General features: G+C 35.2%; 1 protein-coding gene across 2 annotated transcripts; it reads right to left on the bottom strand.

Moving 5' to 3' along the window:
* On the bottom strand, positions 16,428 to 20,810 carry LOC109829070 (tetraketide alpha-pyrone reductase 1-like). Of its 2 annotated transcripts, XM_020396143.1 has the most exons (8): positions 20,235 to 20,808; positions 18,940 to 19,205; positions 18,803 to 18,861; positions 17,920 to 18,096; positions 17,556 to 17,725; positions 17,093 to 17,281; positions 16,622 to 16,813; positions 16,428 to 16,487 (listed from the first exon to the last, which is right to left on the bottom strand). In XM_020396143.1, the coding sequence occupies exons 4-7, from the start codon at positions 18,044 to 18,046 to the stop codon at positions 16,622 to 16,624; spliced, it is 678 nt and encodes a 225-aa protein (XP_020251732.1). In that variant the 5' UTR covers positions 18,047 to 18,096; positions 18,803 to 18,861; positions 18,940 to 19,205; positions 20,235 to 20,808; the 3' UTR covers positions 16,428 to 16,487. The 2 variants fall into 2 exon arrangements, 1 of the variants encoding a protein (XP_020251732.1); XR_002243949.1 differs by lacking the exon at positions 16,428 to 16,487 and having other exon boundaries at positions 16,797 to 16,813; positions 17,093 to 18,096; positions 18,803 to 18,870; positions 20,235 to 20,810.

The raw sequence follows: 23,127 nt of genomic DNA, 5'->3' as shown, positions 1-23,127 counted from the left end.
AAACCATTTTTAAACCAGCTTGTGTAGGGTGAGAGTCGATCGAGCCGGTTCAGACCCGTGATCTGACCCATTAGGTTCAAAGACTAGGCTACTGATCAAGTTAGAGTAGACCGAATCTACTTCTCTAATCTCGACTATGGGATTAGACCCAGCATGGCCTATGACCCGCTTAGGGCGGGTCGGGCATAAACTGATCCATAGCCTTGGGTCAATCCATCAAATTTTAGTCCAATTTTTTTTTTACCTTTTTAATTATATTATACTTATAATTATAATTATAAAATCATTTCTAATTTATCATTTAATAATTTAAATATGTATTAAATTTTTTTTAAACTTATATTAAAATTTTTAATCCTTCTAGGTAGAAGGCGACAAGTTTGATTGTTGTTTTGTTTCTTAATAGACCAAATGGCTCATGAGCCGAAGACCTATGGTATCTTAGCTTCGTTAGTAGCTAGCTCCAGACCCAAATGGCTAAAATAATAGCTAGTCTAACCAAAAAATATATCATTAGATAAACAGATCGAACATGGACTGAGCCAATATGAACCGAACTTACTTCTATAATCACAAATCTGGAGTACTCGTGACCCGGGTATATTATGAGCCAGGTTAAACCCGATCTGATCACAACCCATGACAAGCAGAACCAAGTAAGCTCGCAGGTCAACCCGGACCAACCCTAAGCTTGTGTACACAACTTTTCCAGAAAGTTAAAAGTTTGTAGGAACTATCTAGTGTCCATATAATTATGAGAAATATAAATTTACAATAGGTTTTCTCTAATATCGATTTAATTTAATCATTAAAATGTTGAATTGCACTTTTATTTTATCTTAACTAAATCATTTATTAGCAAAAATCATATATGAAGGACAATCCTAAAAAGACCAATATACGGCAAGAAGCTTATATACATTTTAATATCTTTAACGGGGAAATTTTTAAAAAATGTTAATTTTAAAGTTCTAAAATACTTAATTATCTTAAATATATCGATCATTTGATTATTTTCAGATTGCCTGGAAGGGACAAAAAACATCTTATTTTTTCTTTAAAAATTTCTGATCTATTTTGTTAGCAAAATAGTCCTTTTTTATTTAATTAGCAAAAACAGACTCCTTTTAGCCCCATAAAAAAGAGAGGTTTTACAAAATATAAATTTTAGAATACAAGGGAATACTAATCTTGTATATTTAGACATTAATCACAGATTAATTAAATCTTTAAGTATAAACAAGACTAACAGTTTTGTAACTAGTCACCACTAACGTGGTTAAAAGAATCGATTTTGCTAATTAATTAAAACAAAGATCAATTTTGCCAGTAAAATTTTAAAATAAGATCTTTTTTTAAAATTTCTCCCCAGTTTTAAATCAGTACACAACACTATTAATTCAATATTAAAACGGAAAATAATCTGGGCAATCAAAACACCACATCATAATAATCAAAATGGTAATGATTATTGCACAAAAACACCCCACAAAGGAAAAAAAAATATTTTTTTAAAAAAATTACAATGTAATGGTCATTGGAGGCGAGCTTGTGAGGGTCATTAGCGAAGGGAAAAGAAGGAAACAATGAGATTTCATTTTTTAGAAAATAAAAAATCCATCTCATTAAAATTCCTTAGAAATCCCACATAAAAAGCACATAGCCCGTACTATGAGACCAATTAAAACTTGATTTTGGGCTCGGAACATATTTTGATGGGCACCACACAGAGAACCTGCGTGTATTTCAGAGCTACTATACACAGCTCTCCCCTGTATCGACGAGCCCCTTCACAAAATGAAAAAATAAATACATAACAAAAACTCGGGGGAAAAATTAATCAAATAAATAGAGAGAGGGAAAAGATTTGAGGGATGAGGTAAAGAGGATGTAGGTAAATGATGGATTGACTACGAACCCTAGCGAGAAAGGAGGCTATTTATGGGAGAGGGGCAAAAGATGTAAAATGACGAAAAGGACCCGGGTAAGAATTTATAATTGCGAAAGTTAGCTTAATGGGCTGGTCAGCCCATATTTGCCCATGAATGTGATTGCATTTTTGTGTGTAGGGTCCGGCGTAGAAAACTCTCTCCTTGGGGCATAATTGCGCAAGTGGTACTTACTTTGAGGGGCTATTTGGTTCGTTTCTTAGATATCGGAAAATACATTTCTATGTATAAAAACACAAATTTTGAGTTTTTTAGATTTTTTTTAAGAAATATACTATTTCGCTTTGGTTTGCAAAAAAAATGGTGGGAAATCAATGTATTTATTTTTCTTGTGCTTGGTTCGCATAGGAAAAAGGAAAACTTTTGTTTATATGGCAAAAATCCGACGTGGTTGCAGTTTTTGTCGATTTCATGAGGTTGAGGAAGAAATTAGGGGAGAGAAAAAAAATCTGATGTGACGGCGATTTTCACCGAGTTTCCCTTCTTCAACCCTAGCGAACCAAAGATGGGAAAAAACCGACGGAAAGCTTATATCCTACGTGACCACGAAAAATCTGATGTGGAGGCAGTGTAAAACTTTTCCACCGAGTTAAAAAATGAACCAAACAGCCCCTGATAGTTTATTTTTTTTAAGGACGTGAAACCCACTTTTTTAATACTTTACCATTTTTTTATGCTTTGAAATTACTATTTTATGTTTTTTTTTTTCGGAAAGTAGAAGTTTTTACTACACCCAAATTGCTTGCTAACGTCTGCAGTTTTAATCGTGAGGTAGTTTATCTTTTTTTTCTTTTCTTTACTTTTTTTTTATAAGGGGCTGTTTGGTTCGTTTTTTAACTCAGTGGAAAATTTTTACACCGCCTCCACATCAGATTTTTCATGGCCACGTAGGATATAAGCTTTCCGTCGGTTTTTTTTTTCCCATCTTTGGTTCGCTAGAGTTGAAGAAGGGAAACTCGGTGAAAATCGCCGCCACATCAGATTTTTTTTCTCTTCCCCAATTCCTTCATCAACCTCGTGAAATCGACGAAAACTGCAGCCACGTCAGCTTTTTGCCTTATGGGTCTATTTGGTTCGTTTTTTAACTCGGTGGAAAAGTTTTACATCGCCTTCACATCAGATTTTTCGTGGCCACGTAGGATATAAGTTTTCCGTTGTTTTTTTTTTCCATCTTTGGTTCGCTAGGGTTGAAGAAGAGAAACTCGGTGAAAATAGCCGCCACATCAGATTTTTTTCTTTCCCCCAATTCCTTCCTCAACCTCGTGAAATCGACGAAAACTGCAGTCACGTCAGCTTTTTGCCATATACTCCCCCAATTCCTTCCTCAACCTCGTGAAATCGACGAAAACTGCAGTCACGTCAGCTTTTTGCCATATATACAAAAAATTTCCCTTTTTTTTCCATGCGAACCAAACACAAGAAAAATAAATACATTGGTTTCCCACTATTTTTTTGTGCGAACCAAAGCAAAACAATCTATTTCTTGGAAAAGTTTGGAAAACTCAAAACTTGTGTTTTTGTACATGGAAATGCATTTCCCTATATCTAGGAAACGAACCAAACAGCCCCTATAAACAAAAGTTTTTCTTTTTTTCCATGCGAACCAAACACAAGAAAAATAAATAAATTGGTTTCCTACCATTTTTTTTTTGTGCGGACCAAAGCGAAACAATCTATTTCTTGGAAAAGTTTGAAAAACTCAAAACTTGTGTTTTTATACATAAAAATGTATTTCCCTATATCTAGGAAACGAACCAAACAGCCCCTAAAATGTTGTGGTTTATCTTTAACAATTAAAATATTACAAACGAAACAATTAGAAAAATAATTTAAGGACCCAAAATATGGGACCAATGAAGAGGACATGTGATGTGTCCTCTCCCTATTGCATAATGAGTTGGCATGGCTAACTTATTATGTAATAGGGAGGAGACACCTCACATGTCCCCTCCCTTGGTCCCATATTTTGGGTCCCCGTAGCAGCACTCAAACAATTAATATATAAGCTTGTTTGCATTTTTTATTTCTGACTTATTGATTTCCACTCAACCAATTCAGACTTGTAGTGAATTATGGGGTGCTTTCCGCTATTTTATTGAATGCTTTCTTGTATGAAGATCCACAATAAGTATATTTATTTAATTAATTAATTTTTTTTATAATGAAGCCCTCTGGAATCTAGCCTAAAAAAGATAAGAATTATATTGAAACTTTTTAACCATCTAGATTACCCGCGATGCTCAAATTTATAATAATTTTTAGAACGATGAATTTATATGGATCTAATTTAAGTTGAGCTTGTATTAGGTTCTTTCCAAGTGTCTAGCGCCAACGGGCCTAATTCATTACATTAAAGATAAATCAAACTGCTACTAGTCATTAGATTAGTAGTTTTATGTTTTCGTGAATTATTAATCAAATGGTTGACATTTACCGATGCACCGCTAACACAATGAGCCTAAGGTCCATGTACTTTCTTCCGTTCTTGTTGACAATTGCATTAAAACAAATGGGATTAAAGATAGTTGGTAGTAGGTTTTACATATCCGTCTGCAATTTAGTCAATAATATTCTGCTGCAAATTCTCTTCGAGTGGCTTAGTTAATTAAAAAATATAAGGCAGCTCCTGGACAAAATGTTTTACATATCTTAATTATTCTTAGAAATTCTATTTATCCACCATCTGGGTTTCGTTCAATAATTGATTCTTAAATTTCAATAATATGATAAATTATGACCCGTGGTACTCCCCCACGAAAGTCCCTTTTTTTTTAATTGTCTTCTTTTTGCATACTTGATACAAACTTTTTATTACAAAAATCCTAATCTAAATCACAAGGAAGGGACAGGCGGGGGTAATCTGCTAAATTTTTTAACTATATTCCATCTCACCCATTTCTGTTGCATTGTGTGAAAGTAACTGCCTCTTTTATATACCTGCTAGTTAGATTGCACGTACAATGCACGTGGTCAAATATCATGGTTATTTAAATTGATAAAAATATAATAAAAATAAAAGAGAAAATAAAGTTTTTTACGGGATTGAATATCAACACAATAATCTCTCTTTCAAATGAAATATTATCATCATTTCCTTCAACCCAGACTACCGCCACGTGATCTACTATTTGTGAGTTATAAACACATTGATCTAATATAATATATTTGTTTATTAGAATCTTGAAGTCTTTAAAAGATGGGTGATCATTCAATTCTCAAATAAATTTTTTATATGAATTTATTTGTAATATGTCCATTAAACTTTTAGTTATCGTTTGACTCATATTCACATTAACTTTTAGTTATGGTTTCACTCATATTTACGTTATCTAATATTCTCATTTAATTTTATAGCTCATTCTCCGTGCCATAGAAGTAAAACTGAAAGTATGAAGAATTATTTTCTTATAAAATTAGGGCAGGGAGATTATGATATATTTTTGCCATGTACTTTAAATATAAAAAATCTCTTTGATGCAAGGTCATTATCAAATCTTATCCCAAACAATATGATTAAAAAATGCTATTATAACTCACTTACCTGGAGTAATTATATTGTATATAGGACATATACAATAGTCTCATGTATTTTCTGGTTCTAACTGCAAAATACGCAAGAGTGGTAGTCCCATGTATTTTCTGACTTTAATTACTTTTGTAATTAATGTTCTCTAATTACACGGGACTATTAGTCCCGTGTATTTTAAAGATGATTTTTATACAAATTGACCTCTTTGTTGGAAGTCTTGATGGTGTGGTAAAAAATAAGTCAATTTTGTTAATTATTATGTAAAATAGTCGATTTTGCTAATATTTTTAAAAAGCGATCTTTTAAAATTTCTCCTCAAATAAACTGCTAATTCAAAATATGAAATTGGCGAAAAGACCTAAACATTCTGATGATTAATTGACCCATAAATAGGAAAAAATAACAATTAAAATAAAAATATATTTAAATTGAATCTAACAAGGCACTTCACATAATGAAGCATGAACTGGATCCAAGAAATTATTAAAAGAGAATTAAAGAAACTAATTAAAAAAATATGAGATCGAGTGATAGAGGGAGAGAAGACCTCACCGATATGAATTCTATTTCTCTTTGAACATGATAGCAAAATTAGTGGAGAATGAGCGAGGAGAAAAGTGAACAGAATAGGTGACAAAGTAGGTGTGCTTATATAAATAGGTTATTAAGATATTCGTCCTGAAATCTTAAATTCATACATGTTAGTCCCTAACATCTTTGTAATTGCTCATTTACAATGATATTACTATTTAGTATTAAATAAATTTTATTATATAATATTAAATACCCTTTTTAATAAATTATAAAGTACATATATAAAAACCTCGATGCTTATAGCCAGTAGTTGGGCTTCATAAAATAGGTTAACTTTACATTGTAGCTTGCTATCGGTAATACTGTTAGCAATGTCATTACTTTTCGTCTTTATCTTATTATTCATATTTTTCTAATGTAAGTCCTCTTTTGCTAGTCGCTCGATTGACTTTATTTTATTTTTATAATATCAGAGGTTAGAATATTATTTTCTGTTTAAAAAGTGTAGACATGATTTTCTTAAAAAAATATACATATAGTAGCAATAGTATATACTTCAGTTCAACTCAAACATTGGCTTGAAGCTATTTAGAATGAGGTTCTGTCTACGCTAGAATGGTGGCATAGTGATTACATAATCCAAAAGTCAAAGAAAAAATTTCTACAAAGAAAAAGTAATATAATATGTTAAATTAACAACTAATTAATAAAATATACATAGACAATGCAAAGAGCTATAGAAAGTAAGGTATATATCTTCATAAAAATTTTATATTGAGTGACCAACTACAATCATTCTAATTCAAGTATAAATAATTATTTTTTAGTTACTAATTTGATATGCGAAAATATAAAATAAATCTCAAGCAAAAAATAGGTATTGAAATTGTATTACCTTGTAGGTAAATAAATAAATGTAATTTAAAAATAATAATTTAAACTATTAAGTGCCAAATATTAGTTCATGCAAGAAAGTAAAGTAATTTATGGTCTATTCGATTAAAATTATAATGACCACAATTAAAATTATATGGTGGGTTCACATTAAATATAATTTATAAAAAATAGTACATTAAAGTCAAAAACCTATTAACCACTGTGTAGATTGTTTGAAATTTTTTACATGTATAAACTATACTGCCTAGTAATAGTGATGTGCACAGTTAACTATAGCCTAATACATCTTAAGAACGACTTACTATTCAATATCATCATTAATTGATGTATCAACATAATGCAATTTTAGAAAACTACAAAAGAAATACCCTCAAAAGTTTTTAAATTTGTAAAAAAATACACCCTAAACTTTTATAATTTACAAATACACAAAGCTATTAAAAATTACATTAAAATCAAGGAATTAAAAAAAATCGTTGAAAATTTTTAAACTTTAGAGGGGGTAATTTGCAATGTACAAAACTTTAAGTTTGTCTTTTGTAAATGTCAAATCTAATAGATTTTGAAGTAGCTATGTTATTTTTTAAAAAAATATGTGTAATATTGACTATGAAAAGTTTTTCCTAAACCTATACTTTTAAAGGAAGTATAATAATTTTTTGTAAATTTTTTATTTTCTAGGGGTTGCTAGTAATTTTGTATATTCATTTTAGTGTCTATAGGTTAGAAATTCTCATGGTGTTTTTTTTTTGTAAATTATGAATATTAGGGTTTTTTTTGTATTTTTTTTCTATAGATTATAAATTGTTTATAGACTATTTATAATTCCTATATTTTTAATTTACTAATGAGTTTGAAGTTCTCAGAGTATTTTTGTAAAATTTGAATTTCAAGTGTCTTTTTATAATTTTTGAAACTTTAAGGGTGTTTTATATAAATTATAAATTATGTAGGGGATATTTGTAACTCATATATTTCCAATATACTGTTAGATTGGAAATTATCAGGATTTTTATAAATTTTACAATCTTGAGGTTTTTATCTTGCAGTTTGTAAAAAGTTTAGAGAGTTTATTGTAAATTCTATAAATATTTGGGGGTTGTTTGTGTTATATGTAGGTTTTTAGTGTGTTTATAGGTTTGAAAATTTCAAGGTGTTTTTTATAAATTTTGAATTTTAGTAGTGTTTTTTTATTTTTCAAAACTTACAATATACTTTCTCTAATGTCGAAAACTTTTATTTTTAGCTAGCATATATTTTTCAGATTTCTCACTGAATTAAAATAAGTAAAATTTATAATTTTTAAATAAAATTTTGAATTTGTAGGATGTGTTTTTTTTGAAATTTTAAAACTTAGATGGTATTTTTTACAAGGGCCAAAAACTTTTAGGTGTTGGCTAGCATATATTTTTTAGATTTCTCTGCAAACTAAAAGAAGTTAAAATTTTGAATTATATCAAACATATCACATTTATCCAATAACATGTTAAGTCTCATTATGGATATGATAAATCATTTAATTCAAAGAATATAGAAAAATTAGAATAAAATAGGATAACAATATAATATTTTAAAAAAGTTAAGGGTAATATTGACCATGGAAAGATTTTTCCCAACTCGTACTTTTAAAGGGAGTATGATATGATCTTCTTCAAAACTCTTGAAGATTTTATCACCAGAGGCAATTGCGTGTGGATTTATAAAAATATTGTAAAATAGGCATAATACAGAGTAAATGGAGGACATATGTGTTTTCATTACAGATTACTGGCTTAATTGCTCATATATAGGCTCTGTAGTATTGCACTTAGGAACTTATTACGCTGGTAGTTCAATTTGACTGATGGAGTACTCCCTGGTCTTTTTTTTTTTTTGACTTTTACCCTCGGGTAGGCTAAAAACTTTTCACTTCCAATGCTCATGGGTATGGATGGCAATTGGAACTCTCCGCACGTGAGCAAATACTTTTGTGCCCTTCACGGGGAGAAAGGGGATGGTAGGCGATAAATTGGAATTTTAATATCCCTATGAATGGCTAAGAACTATCCGCTCACTCGCGGATAGTCTAATTTAATTAGTCCTGGATGTCCATTAAGTTGTCAAAAGAAAACTTCATGTCTAGTAATTTCAAAGTAACTGATACTCGGGTCTATGTGCAATTGAACTTAACTAGTTTTAGATCGAGGGAGTTCACATCCCTTTTTTTAAATATAGGTTAACATCTTTTTTTTAAGGTGTGGCTAAGGGGTATCCCAATGTCGACCTGATGCATTTCAGGAGATTAATTCCTATGGATGCTCTCCAGATGAATCAAACATGAAATCTAGAAGTACTACTGATAAGTAGCGTAATAACTCGACTAGACCACAATTAACTTAATTTAGATATGCTTCTCCAGATGATATCCACATCATGGAAGGTTCAGTTCGTCTTAGGATAGTTGGTGAACCTTTATCATCGTCCCAAGGAAGATGTCGGGATAAGTACGAAGCCTTTATTCGTAATGAGGGTGTTCAAAGAATCTCTTCAGAAGCCACTCCACCAGCTCCCCCCTTCATCAAGCATCGTCAGATTCAGCCAAGTTAGAGAAAGCAACAGCAGCCAAAGATGTGCCCTCTCCCCAGCCTTCACCAGTGGTTGATAAAGGAAAGAAACTCATGGTAGTAGAGGGTCCTCGACCCTCTGATCATCCCCCCCTCGCAGTGCCAGCTCTAGAAATGGTAGATGTTATCTTTAAAGGAGTTAATATTAAAATTGACAAGGCTTCTTGGGAATTACTGAAGCCGATTCTCTCTCAGTCAGATGAAGCCAGAACCATTCACTCCCCCATAGCAGGGGAAAAGGCGATTGGGATTTCATCCTCTGACTCCATGGACATTGCATCTTCCTCCGATCTCCCACCGGGTTTCGAGTTCAACAAGAAGCCCTCCAAGACCGGCAAGAAGAAATCATCCAGAGGGATTCACTTGATTCATCCAGTTCAGAAGCATCTGGCCCTGATGAAAAGGAGTAAGCATCCAGGTAAATCTAAAAGTAAATCCGGTTCCTCAGCTTCTACTATGCCTCTCCAATCCTTTTCTATAGAGCGCTTGGGAGAAATTTCTGTTAACTGTGGTATAAGAGAACCGATAGACCCACAGGGTTTGAGAGATATCCAAGATTTGGATAAATCTAGAGTTATTCTTTCTTGAAGGCTCATCATCATCCAAGTTGTCTCCCCCCTTTGTCTTTATGAAGTTTGGTTCATGGAACGTTAGGGGTCTTAACCACCCAGCTAAGCGTAGATTGGTTAAGGATTGCCTGAAGCTAGCCAAAGTCGATCTTGTTGGCCTGCAAGAGACAAAACTCAATTCCTTTAGACCATCGGCTCTTAAATCATTAGGAAGTGGTTCTATTTCCTTCTGGATTTCCTTAGATGCTGAAGAGTCAAGGGGAGGAGTCCTTCTTGGTTGGAACGACAACATCTTCTCCTGTAGTTCCTCTTCTATAGGAATCTTCTCAGTGACTGTGTTCCTTACTCTCCGTCATTCAAACTGGTCCTTTGCTGTTACCTCAGTTTATGCTCCTTGTGACGCTACAAACAGAGAAGTTTGCTGGTGGGAACTAAATAGAATTAGATCTTCTCACTCTCTCCCCTGGGTGGTTTTCGGAGATTTCAATATGACTCTCAATTTGGCTGAAAGAAGTGGTCGTTCAGGCTCTCTAAAAGATATTGAGTCTTTCAAGAACCTTATTGCTTCTCTTCATCTATCTGATCTTCCTATGAGTGGGAGAAAATTTACGTGGTCCAACTGTAGAACTCCTCCAGTTCTTGCCAGATTGGATAGATTTCTAGTGTCTCCAGATTTTGAAGCTAAATTTCCCCTTCTGGTTCAGTTCGCATATCAAGCACCTTGCTCAGATCACTGTCCTATTCTTTTAGATACTAGTTCCCCTATATCTTTTCCTCTCTTTAGATTTGAAAAATTCTGGCTTTCGGACCCCTCTTTCATCCCCTTCATTTCAAATAATTGGAGATCCTTTGCCTCTCATGACAACTCTCCTCTCTCGTTTGCTTTTAAGCTAAAGCTCATAAAGAAAAGGATCAAATGGTGGAAAAGAAATTGTCTTTGTCCCTACCATCTCCTCTCTTCATCCTTTATGACTCAGCTGGACTCCCTTAACTTGCTTGAAGAAAGCAGAGCCTAATCTCCTTCAGAAATTCTCTCTAGAAGTGATCTGAAAGATCAACTTCTTGCATTAGCTAATGCAGAAGAAATCAAATGGAAACAAAGATCTAGAATTCAATGGTTAAAAGAGGGAGACAATAATACCCGTTTCTTTCATAATGTGGCCTCTCAAAGAAGAAGGAAAAATTTTATTCCTTATCTCATGGAGAATAATTCTATCATTTCATCAGAATCAGAATTGAAGAGGGCTTTCTTTGACTTCTTTTCTAACCTCTTTCGTCAACCACCAGTGGCTAGGCTTTCAGTTGACTGGAACATCCTGTACCCTGCTCCTCCTCCTGATCTCTCCTCTTTAGATCTACCCTTCTCCTCTGAAGAAATTAAAGCCACAGTATTTGATCTTCACCCAGAAAAATCTCCAGGCCCTGACGGTCTTCCTCTGCTTTTTTACCAAACCTTCTGGAATTCCTTAGAGGAAGATTTCATAGCCTTCACCCAAAAATTTTTCTCTCATCCTCAATCCATTCATAACATTAACTACTCATACATCTGTCTCATACATAAGAAGGAGGGTGCTAGCTCCCCCAATGATTTTAGACCTATCAGACTCATCAACAGTTCTTGTAAAATCATCTCGAAGATCTTGGCTAATAGACTTAGTAGGGTTATCCATCTCTTAGTAGACCCATCCCAGTCAGCCTTCCAAAAAGGCAAATCATCTCTTGACTCTATTCTGTTAGCCTACGAAATGATTAATTTCTGCTCATCTAGAAAGAAGGAAATATGTGCTATAAAAGTTGATTTCTTCAAAGCTTTCGATTGTGTTAATTGGGACTTCCTTCTCTCCCTCCTTGAAGCCAGAGGCTTTAGTCAGAAATGGTGTCTTTGGATCAAACACATTCTTTCCTCCTCCAAATCAGCTGTCCTGGTAAATGGCTCTCCAACAAAGTTCTTTAATTGTCATAGGGGATTGAAACAAGAGGACCCCATTTCCCCTATGCTCTTTCTCCTGGTGGTAGATGTTCTCAACAAAATGTTACTATCTAGTCATGATTCTGGAGACCTGTCTGAGTTTCAGCTGAAAGGGGAACTCAACAATATCAAGTCACTCCAATTTGCTGACGACACAATAATTTTTGCCAAAGCTTCCTCTGCAGATATGTCCACTCTAAAAGCTATTCTCCTCATTTTTGCTCTCATCTCTGGTCTGGCAGTAAATCCAAACAAAACTCATCTATATTACCTTGGGAGATCTCGCAGAAAGGCTTCTCATATTGCCAGTATTCTCAATTGTTCCGTGGGATACTTACCCTTTTCCTATCTTGGACTTCCTCTCAAAAAAGGTTCTCTATCTAGAAGAGATTGGCTCCCTCTTCTTGATTCTTTCTCAAAAAAACTACCTCTATGGAAAAATAAATCCCTATCTATAGGAGGACGCCTAACTTTGGTTAACTCAGTCCTCTCCTCACTCCCTCTCTATTATATTTCTTTCTTCAAATTCCCTCAGTGGTTGATTCATGAAATTGACAAAATAAGACGGAATTTCCTTTGGAATGGGAGCAATCTTCCATCCAAAGTTAAATGTTTGGTAGCTTGGAATTCAGTTTGCAGACCGAAACAAGAAGGAGGATTGGGTGTTATCAATCTTCAAGTCTTTAATCTCTCTCTCATCTCTAAATGGATTTGGAAAATTTTTGAGAGGGACTCTCTAATCAGTAGAGTGATCTTCTCCTTGTATTCCAAGGATGATTCCAATCCAGTTGTGAACAAACCCAGACCAAAATCATCTAATCTGCTCAAAGAACTAAGCTCTATTATTCCAGTCTTCCTCTTTTTTTTCCAGATGGATTGTAGGAAATGGCAAGACGTGTAGCTTCTGGTATGATAAATGGTCTGGTTCAAACTCTCTGAGCAGCCTCTTTCCTATGGCTTTTTCTCTTGCTTTCTCTAAAGATAGCAACATCAGATCTCAGGGTTTCCTCTTAAATCAATCTTGGCATTGGAGACCAATTCTCAGAAGATGTATTTCTCCAGAATCGTATAGAGAGGTACAGAATCTCCTAGCCTATATAGAACCTTATGGCTGTGATTCTACCGTATCCATGGATCTAGTATGGTGGCCCCTTAACTCATCAGGAAAGTTTTCTGTTAAATCTCTCTATTCTACTCTTATTTCTGGAGGATGCATATCTAGATTCTACAATTTCATTTGGAAATCTCCAATCCCATTGAAAGTCAAAGTCTTCTTTTGGATTGTGAGTAATCATAAGCTTAATACAAGGGCCAATCTAGTCTCTAAGGGCTGGACCGGAGACCCTAGGTGTCCTTTTTGCTATTCAGAAGTTGAGAGTCAGGACCACTTATTCATTGCATGCTCTTTTGCATCTTCAATTTTGTCCACCCTCTTCCCCAGTGTTAATGCTGCCTCTTGGCCTCTTTCGATGAAAGATTTGATACTAATCAAATAATCACCAGCAGTCAACAGATATATTAGATGCATTTGGAAGATTGTACTTTCATGCTGTTGCTGGTGGATTTGGAACAGCCGCAACTTAGCTCATTCTTAGAGATAAGCAACAAAATTCTGATCTCATTGCTGCTAATGTGGCTAGATATACTCTTCTCTGGGCAGGTGCTCAAGATGACAGGCTAGCAAAAAGGATTCGTAAGGCTGCTATAAAGTTGCAGTTTGACGAAATCGCTAAGAAGAAGGTAGCTGCTGAGGTGAGAGATAACTTCTCGTCAGATTAGTCCCTGTGAATGCCTGGTTTCAGTTCAGACTGTCTTGTGGTTTTACTTTTGGGAAGTTACTCATAGGCGAAGCTCCTACTTACATCTTCTAACTGGTTCCTGGTGTAGTGTTTTGTATGTAATTACAGTCTACGCTGGTGACTCTTAAAAGTTTCTTTTCTTTCATATCAGGTGGTTAGGTATGTAAATTACTTTTTTATTTTTCTGGTATAAATACATATATTATATATAACATGAGCAGGAAGTTTTTTCCTGCTTCTTCAGTTAAAAAAAAAACTCGACTAGACCCTATTGAATGATGGTATCCTTTTTAATAAGGGGCTGTTTGGTTGGTTTCCTAAAAACCAAGAAAAGGAAATCGGTACAAGGAAATCAATAAAATAATATTTTTATCCATTTCCATCCCTAAAACTCACCCACAACATCCAATAAAATATTATTTTTATCCTCCAACTCATCTCATTCCATCTCCTTTCTTACCTTTAAAAATAAACCAAACACAAAAAATGTGTCACATCATCCAACTCATCACATCTTATTTTATCTCATTTTTAAAAATTACACACATCATCCAATAATATTGTGACAACTCATCTCATCTCATTAAACATTCCTTTCCACCCATTTCCTCAAAAAAAAACAAGAAATTAATTTCCTTAAGTACATGTCACATCATCCAATAATATACCTCCAACTCATCTCATCTCATCTATTTTCTTATTTTTAAAAACGAACCAAACACAAACAACCTCAAAACATCATCCAATAATATACCTCCAATTCATTTCCTTATTTTTTTAACCAACCAAACAACCTCAAAACAAGTTTTTAAAAAAATCACTCACATCATCCAATAATAAGGTGACAACTCATCTCCTATTCTATAATTTCCTTTTTTTTTAAACCAACCAAACAACTTCAAAGTAATTATAATAGAAAATAGGTTTCCTAAAGTTTGATTTCCCAGTTTTTTTGGCCAAACGAACAGGCCCTAAGAGGAAATTTTTATTTTAAATTAAACTATGAAAAGGAAACATATTTACCGTTGAGACAAACTTTACACTCAGAGAGCATGAAAAAGCTCACTACTGGACCAAATCTCAGCGCGAATCACCGGTTCACCTAACAAGTATAGTTGCGCTTACCCCTCAAGCCTCTCCAAGATTCTCGCCAAGATTCTCTGCAAGATTCCCCAGGATAGCTCAAAGACACCCGAACGGGCCGCACAATCTTGGGACTGTCAAAGGTGCAGTGCCCAACGTATCCGCCATTTACCCCCTACGTTTTTAAGCTACTATAGACCCCCGGTAGCCTCACCTCCCACCTTCTAATCCACACGTGCCTTTGATATAGATACACGCACACTTTGCGTGCATGCATATTTGCACAGAACAATAAGTAAATATAAAAAGAAAGAAGAGACTTGATTCATTCATGATCTAGAACAGCATTGTAGTCGAATTGTTGGGTGAACTTCAAAATTTTTTTTTTGAGAACTGTTATGTGTGCATGTACAAAGTCAGTCCGTTTGTTTTGGACTTTACAAGGTATTAACTGTGAAGACGTTTAGATTGATTTTCCCGTGCGTGTGGTCTGTGGCGTAGCCAGAAATATTTTTTGCCATGAACGAAAAATAAAGGTGGTCTGTAGTGAGGGACTTGAAGCGACGGAGGAGGGAGAGGAGCTCGGTGAGGGAGAGGAGGGAGGCGCGGGGGAGGGAGGAGGGTTGGGGATTGTTGAGATGGAGGTCCTGGAAGAGGAGGGAGAGGAGGTTGGATCTGCGGGAGAGGGAGGTGAAGTGGCCGGAGAAGAAGGGAAGCGAGGGGAGGCGGGAGGGGGAGGTGAAGTGGGGTAGTTTAACACTACAAGAAATTACGTCTTTAACGAAGGGATTTCCCTTCGTTAAAGAGCTGAAAACCCTCGTTATTGTATGCTAACGACGGGAAAAAATCCCTTCGTCACCCGTCGTTGAAGCCCTCTTCGCTAAAGGGTCACGAAGGGATATACTACCCGTCGTTAAAGAGTCTATAACGACAGAACATATTACCGTCATTAATATTTACGACGGTAATTATCACCGTCGTTACCATCAGTAACGGGGATATTTTCCCGTCGTTACCATCAGTGACGGGATATTTTCCCGTCGTTACCATCAGTGACGGGATATTTTCCCGTCGTTGAAGACTAATTAATGACGGTTGGATACCGTCGTAAAATCCTCATAATGGGTAATTAGTAACCCATCAACGATGGTGCTTTCCCTTCGTTGATGAACAAAGTACGATTTATAAAACCGTCATTGTAGACTACAAATTTCTAATATACATTAATAATAATTTTTTCATTCATAGGCAACTATCATATTATTCTCAACCCGACACTAAGATTCACAACACAAATATATTAAAAATACTCAATAATGAATAAAAGAGAAAATAAAAATTCCATTCATTAATAACATCAATAAATAAAATTTCACCATCCTCAAATATTCAATACTAATAACAAGAGTTAATATCCTAATTGTTCCAAAGAAAAATACATAAAACTATCTAAAACAAATAAAAATAAAAATTTGTGGAAGACACATTCTTTCATCTCTAATCATCGTCAAAAAAAGACTCGAGCTACCCCCTCTCCTAATCTTGCATGGATAGCCTAAAAATTTAAAAAAAATCATATAATTAAGAAATATCAATTAAGGAAATATTATCTTATTAAGTAAAATTATATTTTTTAGTGCAAGTAGTCAATCATAAAAGTATATAAGAGATTTTACAAAAAATAATTACCTAGTCCTGCACATGGTCTCGAGTTTGAGGAGTCAATGAAGGTGATTGCCTAAAAAAAGTTCTTGCAAGGTACATGAAACTATCATAAAAGTATATAAGAGATTTTACAATAACGAAGGTTTTCAGCTCTTTAACGAAGGGAAATTCCCATGCAGCCTTCTCTGCTAATATTTTGCCCAGGGCATACCATATCTGTGTGGTAAAAAAAAAAGATGTCAAATTATTTTCCAAAAACAGAGATTATCATCACAAATACCTCTTCTAAACCTACTCATATGAAACAAAATTAAGACTAAAAGAAAGTTAAAAACTGCCAAATACACATTGCTTGTATCAATTGACAAAAATTTGGCTCTGGACAAAACATGTTAATTATGTATAGCAGAAGTCCGGATTAAATATCAAAATGACAAGTATAAGTGGTTCTCATTGTTCATTGCAAGTGATAACTATAAGTAACTGATGACTTACCCCAAGCCTCTCACAAATTTCCACAGAGGCACAAGATGATTCATCGAATGGAACTATCGGGTCAATATCGTCTCTCGTCCTTATTGCACATGAGGATGGTGTGAGAACAACCCTTCTAAGTGCTGGATTTTTCTCGCAAGATCGCAACACATTTAGAGTACCATTAACTGCAGGATAAACGATCTCAGCCTGCAAAAATTATGCTACATTAAGATGCATTCATGGCAATATATGGTCCTTGTGGATCTTGCAAGGTACTATGCAAAGCACTGTAGAATGCTTTATTCTCATCTTAGCATTAATTTATCAATAGTTTTAACCAAGTAAAACTAGGTTTTCTCACTGATCATTTACTTAAGCTTGAAGCTTTCAGCATCTAGAAAACTAGAATGTGATATATCAAGCATGTAGAATGTGATAAGTATACACATATAGAAACACTGGAAAGGTAAATATGTAGTGCGTTGGGATTCGATTTCACTTCACAGACGGGAGATGCCGTATGGAAGACTCCCTCACAATCCATTACAGCATCATCAAAGCTACCCATCTCCATCAAATCAGCTTTCACTAACTGAAGCCTCTCTGACGCTCCTTCTAACTCCCACAAGTGCGTGACTTTCTTGTAATCTCCTATTAGAAAAAACAAGAATTTATCCAATCAAACTACAAATTTACATATACAACAGAAGACAGCTTCACAAATCTAAACTCATACAAAGCTTCGTGTACCAGCAGCCACTGCCCAAAAACTGGTCATGTTGATAACTAAGAAACTATAACTCTTTAGAAAAGTAAATTACAACTAAAGAAAGAGATGACAGGACCTGGATTTCTGACTGTTCCTGTAACATGATACTCCGATTCAAGTAGTCGCTGTATTAACCAAGAAGCAATGAAGCCAGAAGCACCTGTTACACATACTTTACCTTTGAAACCTATATCCTTGGCCATTTTTCCAGGCTAAAGAGAGAATATTGGCAGGACCTGGGCGTGACTTCGTTCTTTATATGCAAGCAAAGATGGTTCCAATGATGAAAGCCAAGTTAGTGAATCATTCCATGTTCGTGATCAACAGTTTATGGTGACAGCTTTGTTAATAGTAGATAACAACAAATACAAAGAAAGGTCACAGAATTTATCTTGAAAGCTATTGCAAGTAATAAAATAATTATGATACTATCACCTTGATGAAAATATGACAAAAGTTTGAATCTGAAACCACACTTTTTAAATTGATAGTTAGTTACCTGCAATGCAGAATGAGATTCAATGCCTAATATATATTATGAGCATTTACGCCATGCTGCCATAAAAGAGTTACTGGTTTCACTTAGATAGGTGATTAAGCTCAATAAAGTAAGATGTAGAAGGAAATCTATCCTCTGGAGGAACGCATGACTACATGATGCAGTATAATTGATGAATACAAAAACTTAAGCAATAGCATATTTATAACTGAATTCCAATCAGTGCTAGTAAAGTTCGTACAAACATAAGATTATACTCCAAAAAATTTTTATTACTTTTACTTAGAAGCATCTGGTTGTACAAATTCAAGTAATCATGGCCACAAGTACTCCATATAACCGAACTGATTAAAATAACCACATTACATGCCAAATTGTAGAGAACTAGAATAATATAGATAATAATTGTTTTTATACTTTGTACACCATTGTAAATATACAAAAGAGGTTAATTTCTTACCAGCCAACCGACAAACATGGCTACACCATTGTAAATGTGAAGTGTAGAACTCTTTTGACCTGCAAGATCTAGATACCCACAAAAATTTTCTTTTGCTTTTATTTTCAGAATATAAACTTTTAGTAGTAATTTCTTACCTGCAAGAACTCTTTTGAAAGTATCCGATAAAACTAGCAAATAGAAAGAAACTGCTGCAGCAACAATTGAATGGAATGTAGAAAACCCCCTATAGGAAGAAGTAATTCGATGATTCGTTTACATAAATAATGAAGAAGTGAACAGTAAGCAAAAAATCTATCATAAACTTTTTTCATCGGTTATTCCACTCGATTTTCTGTGATTTGGTTAGCTTGTTATAGCCCTTAAAGCACGATAAGCTGATCTGACCAGTAATTTCATATACCTACATGAGCAAAAGAAACAAATCAACAATGAGATAACTTAAGAAATTGGACGAGAAAATATCTTCATCATGCTCACAAATTGATTTCCTTAAAGGTAGTTGTAATAAAAAATTGACTACTGACCCAAAAAAAGGGTTGAAAAAGGGATAATTTCCAAGTTCATTGGTTGAAAAGGGGATTAGATTAGATCCTCAGTTAAGACCATTGTGGCTTTTGCTCTAGAGAAACGAAGGATGCTAGACTGCAATCTGAAGGATGACATCAACCACCATTCCAAATCCTTATATTATAAAAAATGAGAAAATTCATGTAATAAATGTCAAAGTAATTCCTTAGGTTTCAATGCTTCAATCACTCTGGCAAACAATTTTTATGTTCTTACTTAGGCTCTCCTTTCAGAATTCCACATCTCCCATCCTACTTAAATTCTCGATCAACTCTTTTCAGCTTTCCTTATGTCTCCTTTCAGAATTCCACATCTCCCATCCTACTTAAATTCTCGATCAACTCTTTTCAGCTTTCCTTATGTTAATATGATAAAGATAATATAGCCCATCCTACTTAAATTCTCGATCAACTCTTTTCAGCTTTCCTTATGTTAATATGATAAAGATAATATAGCCAAAGCTAATTGCACCACCAAATGGTTCAATATTTTCATGTCAAGCGCATAACTTTAGCAATTTCAGACACTTTAAAAGCCCAACCACATAATATACACATTTGCATATCCAAGGGACTAGAAACAACATAACGTTGATTGCTAACATATTAATAGTTCACACTGTTAACCACAAACACATTTTAGATCATAATAAACATTAACATTTCAATGAAAAGCGATAAATCAAGAGAATGGATTCTAATCTACTAGCTCGATTAGTATTAAGATAGTTGTTTCTGTCATAAAATTTGCTCATTTAAGGGACCTGAAACATTGGTTCAATTGGTGTAAATTAGACAATTCTATTCTGTTGTTCCAACCTTGGTTCACGTAGTTTTGCTAGCAACAAAATAAGAGGCTACACCTTATCGGCGGGTGACGGAGACAGATTGTTCAGTTCTCTGAATCTCGGAAGAAGTTGTGCTTGATTGCGTCCGCTCCGTAATCTCTGAATCTTAGGCCGGAGACGAAGGGAGCTCAACGATGAGTAGGAAAAGAGGATGATTTCAGGGACGGAGAAGAAGAAGCCTGCGTTGAGGTGTGGACGACATGAGAGGGGCGTCTTGGCGCGAACTTGAAGTCGATCTCCTGCTCGCTGCGGAGGGCATCGCCCGCGGTAGAGGTGGAGACGGCGGAGGAGGAGGAGGGGTGGGAGAGGAGGGAAGGGAACTAAGAGAGGAGGAAGAAGAAGAGGTAGATGAAAGATAGGGTTAGAAGGATCTAGAAAGATCGGCTCTTGCTGAGGGAAGTGGAGGTAAAGGAAGCTTGGATTTCCTTATCGATTGGATTGGGGGAAATCGCACGCCCTAGGTTCTCCGATCGCAGCGATTTGGGCCCCCCCAAAGTGGGAGCCCTGTTCTGCGGAACCGGAAGAGCAGCCACGAATAGGAGAGATGATGAACAGTAACGCAATTTTATTATCTAGGGTTTATTAATTGCGGTTAGAGGGAGGTTTGGGTTTGGGGTTTTTTATATTGTTTTGATTAATAGTCTTGTTATAATTAGGGGTTATGATTAATGAAGGTAATATACGCCTTTGCCTTTTAAGAGACTCAATAACAACGGTATTAGAACCAAATCAATGAAGGTTTAGAAAACCGTTATCACATCTCACATCATTACTCTAATATTTGTGATCACTTGATGAAGGTTTTTAAAACCGTCGTTATTTTACACACATTAATGACGGTCAAATAGTTCCTTCACTAATTTTGGTCATTAACGACCTGATTTCTTATAGTGTAATTTCTTGCCCTGGACAGCTTCCCAGGGCAGGACTGCCCTGGCTACGCCCCTACGTGTGGTCATTTTCGCTGGTCTTTTTAAGTGTGAGGTTGAACAAAAATTCAGCTGTGAAAACATTTAGATTGATTTTTCAAACTATAAGAACATTATTGAAATTTATGAAAATGATCCACACGGAGAAAGCACCAAAAGAGGGTCTTCTCTTAAACATATAGTAAGGATGCATTCGGTCCGAAGAAGTCTCGGATGGAATGCTTATTATATTCATATCTGCTTACCCATCTCGGATACGGATACATATATACATTCTTATCAGCTAAAATCGGATACGATTACGGATATACATGCAGATATATAAGCGGATATGCATGCAGATACAAAACGGATATGAGAAACCTAGATAGTATTGAGAAAACATAGTTCATGTAATACAAAAGAGTTCGTTAGTATGTTCATTATAACTGAAAAGCTAAGACTAGACATCTTAAGAATCAAATTTAACCACAAATCCATAATCTAAGAATTAAAACTATCATAAAAGTATGACTAATATGCATTTGGACATTTCAGATACGGATCCGGATATTTCACTACAAAACCATATCCGTAACAAAATCATATCAGTTGTAGATTTGAGTAAACATATATGTATCCTAATGGATATGGTTTTGGATATTTCCTCGGATACGGATATGGTTTAGCACCCCTAATAGTAAGTATAAATATAGATATATGCCCATTAAATATGAATTATAAATAGGGTTTTTCAATATATACGAAGACCCCAGATCTTTAATATTTTGAAATTAGTCCCCTCATATTGACATTTTGAAATCACTCTCACGAATATTGATTTTATGAAATTAGTCCCCCAAATATTCATAATTTGAAGCTAGTGCCCTAAATGATCTTTTAAGAATTTTGAAATTAGCCTCCCAACTCATTCAATCAGCTTCTAACTAGAAGGGTTAATTTCAGAGCATTGAAAGATTTGGGAGGGACTAATTTAAAGATATCAAGATTTTGAGTGTCGTGTCATATAAATAAACAAGTGTTAATCACATTCAATTTATTGACACGTGTCCCAAACAGACTACACCCCCAACTCAATGTAGACAAATAAAAAAAAAGAGTTATCCATTCTCGCTAGGTCAAGACAGACATCCCTTCTCCCCACGCCGAGTCGTCCACTCTAGCCAGACAGAGACAATCATCGATCCATTCTCGCCAAGCTGAGTCGTCCTTTCTTGCCAGGAGACGTCCCTTCTCGCTAGGCCGAGTCGTTCCTTCTCGCCAGGCCGAGTCATTCCTTCTCGCCAGGTTGAGAAAAGCATCCCTTCTCACCAGGCCGAGTCGTCCCTTCTCACCAGGCCGAATCAACAACTTAATTACGAGGCCAACTAAAAAGACAGTACTTGTCATCCCTTCTCGTTAGGAGGCGTCCCTTCTCGCTAGGCCGAGTCATCCCTTCTTGCCAGGAGATGTCCCTTCTCGCCAGCCCGAGACCGGCATCCCTGCTCGCCAGACCGAGTCATCCTTTCTTGCCAGGTCAAGACAAGCATCCCTTCTCGTCAGAATGAGTCATCCCTTCTCCCCAGGCCAGGTCGAAAGACAGTCATCCTCAGACCTCACGCCAACAACCAATCACTATCACATTAAATACATTGTTAGAGTCATCATTATTCTAGCCCTCATAGCCTTTATGACTCATCAGGCTCCATCAGCATCATGCTTCCTCTGTCAGCATTATATTGATCACAAAGGTGACTCATGTCATCCAGAGCTAACACATGTAAAGTAACCACTGACTAGGCAGTCTGCTTGGACTCGACTAAAATTACAAAATTGCCCCTCTATGCCTACTATAAATAGAGGGACTGTTTGCAGCACACGGGTAAGCAATCTCTTATTAAAAAAACATACTATCTCCATATTACTTCTCCACTCAAGTTTAAATACCGACTTGATCATCGGCGGAATCACCGGAGAACCTAACTCCGGTCTCTAATGTG

Source organism: Asparagus officinalis, chromosome 1 (assembly GCF_001876935.1).
Source record: "Asparagus officinalis chromosome 1, Aspof.V1, whole genome shotgun sequence".
NCBI lineage: Eukaryota > Viridiplantae > Streptophyta > Magnoliopsida > Asparagales > Asparagaceae > Asparagus > Asparagus officinalis.
The sequence above is the reverse complement of the archived record's forward strand: the minus strand, read 5'-3'. Positions and strand labels throughout refer to the sequence as shown.